At 59.2% G+C, this 2,024-nt stretch overlaps 1 protein-coding gene across 1 annotated transcript in view; it reads left to right on the top strand.

Moving 5' to 3' along the window:
• The window catches only part of LOC103801976 (carbohydrate-responsive element-binding protein-like), a gene marked incomplete at its 3' end in the record, with an annotated part of 3,826 nt that extends 2,036 nt beyond the window's left edge, over positions 1 to 1,790 (top strand). The window contains exons 5-7 of the mRNA XM_009074414.1: positions 1 to 23; positions 352 to 475; positions 1,661 to 1,790. The exon at positions 1 to 23 is cut by the window's left edge and continues 3 nt beyond it. Coding sequence (XP_009072662.1) covers positions 1 to 23; positions 352 to 475; positions 1,661 to 1,790 — 277 coding nt within the window. The remainder of the gene's footprint in view (positions 24 to 351; positions 476 to 1,660) is intronic.
• Positions 1,791 to 2,024: the final 234 nt, after the last annotated feature.

Raw genomic sequence — 2,024 nt, 5'->3', positions numbered from 1 at the left:
GAGGAGCTCAATGGCTCCATCAAGTAAGGGGGGACATGGCTGGGGGAGGCAGGAGGGGCCACTGCTTGCTTCAGGGTGGCCAGGCAGGGCAAGTGGCAATGCCAGGGGAGCAGCAGGACACAGCAGGTCTCCCGAGCACCTCCCATGTCCCTCCTCAAACCCTGGTCGGGGCTGATGCTGAGGCAGTACCGTGTGGGACCGGAGTGCAGGGACCTACAGCCATCCTGGGGAGGGGGGCACTGCCTGCCAGCCCCTGCTGAGAGCTCAGGTGCTTCTGGAGCCTCTCAGGTCCAGAGGCAGCCCCCATGGCTCCCAGCCTCTGGAACATACCCCATGGCCTGTGCCCCACAGCCTGTGCCAGGAGCAGCTGCCAGCCACGGGGGTGCCCATCACACGCCAGCGCTTTGACCAGATGCGCAGCATGTTCGACGAGTACGTCCGCTCCTCCACCCTACAGAACTGGAAGTTCTGGATTGTATCCTTTGGAGCCAGTGCCTGGATGCTCTCTCTTACCCCTCCACCAGATACCACATCCTCTGGTTCATCCGCTGCTCCTGTGTCTGTGGGGTCTCTCCGGCTCGAGAGGTTCTGGGGACCATGGGGAGATGTTTTCCAGTTGAGGGCACACAGTGGGAACATGCTGAGGTGCTGTGGTTAGGAGGAATCACAAGGGAGCAAAAAGAGTAGGAATAAATGGTTTGTCCTCAGGGAGAAAGAAACTGGAGCTGAGCTCATGTAGGGAATTGCTCTTGGTGAGATGGGAGCTGGATCTGAGAGGCAGCAGCCATTAGCTAGGGATTAGGAAAGGTCCAGACACAAAGCTGGGGACATGATAACTTGGTCTTAGTGGCCACATGACACACACTGGAAACTCCAGGATGGAAAAGACTAAGGACCAGGAAACCTGTGGGCAAAGGGCTGGATCTGCTCCTTTGTGAGCAGGGATTAAACACACTGAGACCATTATGCCTGCAGAGACTGTGATACCTATGAAATCCCAAGTGGTAGAGGGATGGACAGGCACTGCTGCTCATGGTCCCATCCTGCAAGGCAGAGGTGGCTCCTGACACAGAGCTGGGGAGCTCAGGACATGGGGGATTCTGAAGCCTGCACAGGCTCCAGGACACACTCGTGGTGGAGGTATCTGTGTGGATAACTGCATGCACAAAATCACAAGTCTCAGATTCTGGTCGTCATATCAAAATCCCTGGTCCCTGCAAGCTGGGAGCACCAGCCTGAACACACTGGTGTCCTGCCCTGCTCCTGGGCACTTTGCTAGCTGGCTCCCCAGTCTGCTCTGGAAGAGCTGTTGTGTGTCTCAGTAACCTTCTCTGGCAGCCCCAGTCATTACAGGAGCTGCACAGCTCTCCCATTGCCTGCCCAGGGGACACGGAGGTCCCCATCACCCCCGCAGTTTTGGCTGGCGCCCAGTGTGGTGCTGAGCTGGGAAGGCACCCAGCAGGTCTGCTCCATGGTCCTTCCAGCTGCCCAGCAGGTCTGCTTCATGATCTGTCCTGCTGCCCTAGCAGTTCTGCCCCAGCAGTTCTGCCCCATGGCTGGGCAAGGCTGTCTGTCCTGCTGCTGCACACCTGCCCACACCTGCCAGGTGGGAGACCGTGGTTGTGGCAAGGCTGGTCCTTAACTGCTCTGCTCCCACCAGTTCAGTGTCATCATGCGGCCCCTCTTCGAGTCTTTCAATGGCATGGTGTCCACAGCCAGCATGGAGAGCCTCACCCAGACATCCCTCGCCTGGCTGGACCAGCACTGCTCCCTCCCAGCGCTTCGGCCGAGTAGGTGGCCCTGTGCCTGGCTGTGGCACCCAGAGCAAGTCGGGCTGGCATGGGCTAAGGGAAAGTCCGAGGGGAAAAGGACAGGGGTGTCCTGGTTGGTGTTGGATGGGAGGGGAGCACCTGTGGGACATGACAGAGCTGGTGCTCGGTGCTTTCCCATTCTCCCGTCACACCCACTGCCTTGCTGCGCTTGGCGTGTCGGCAGGGCAGGCTCTGCCCTCCACACAGCCTCGC

This window comes from Acanthisitta chloris, unplaced genomic scaffold (genome assembly GCF_000695815.1).
Source record: "Acanthisitta chloris isolate BGI_N310 unplaced genomic scaffold, ASM69581v1 scaffold13595, whole genome shotgun sequence".
Lineage (NCBI taxonomy): Eukaryota > Metazoa > Chordata > Aves > Passeriformes > Acanthisittidae > Acanthisitta > Acanthisitta chloris.
This window is presented reverse-complemented; position numbering and strand designations above follow the sequence as displayed.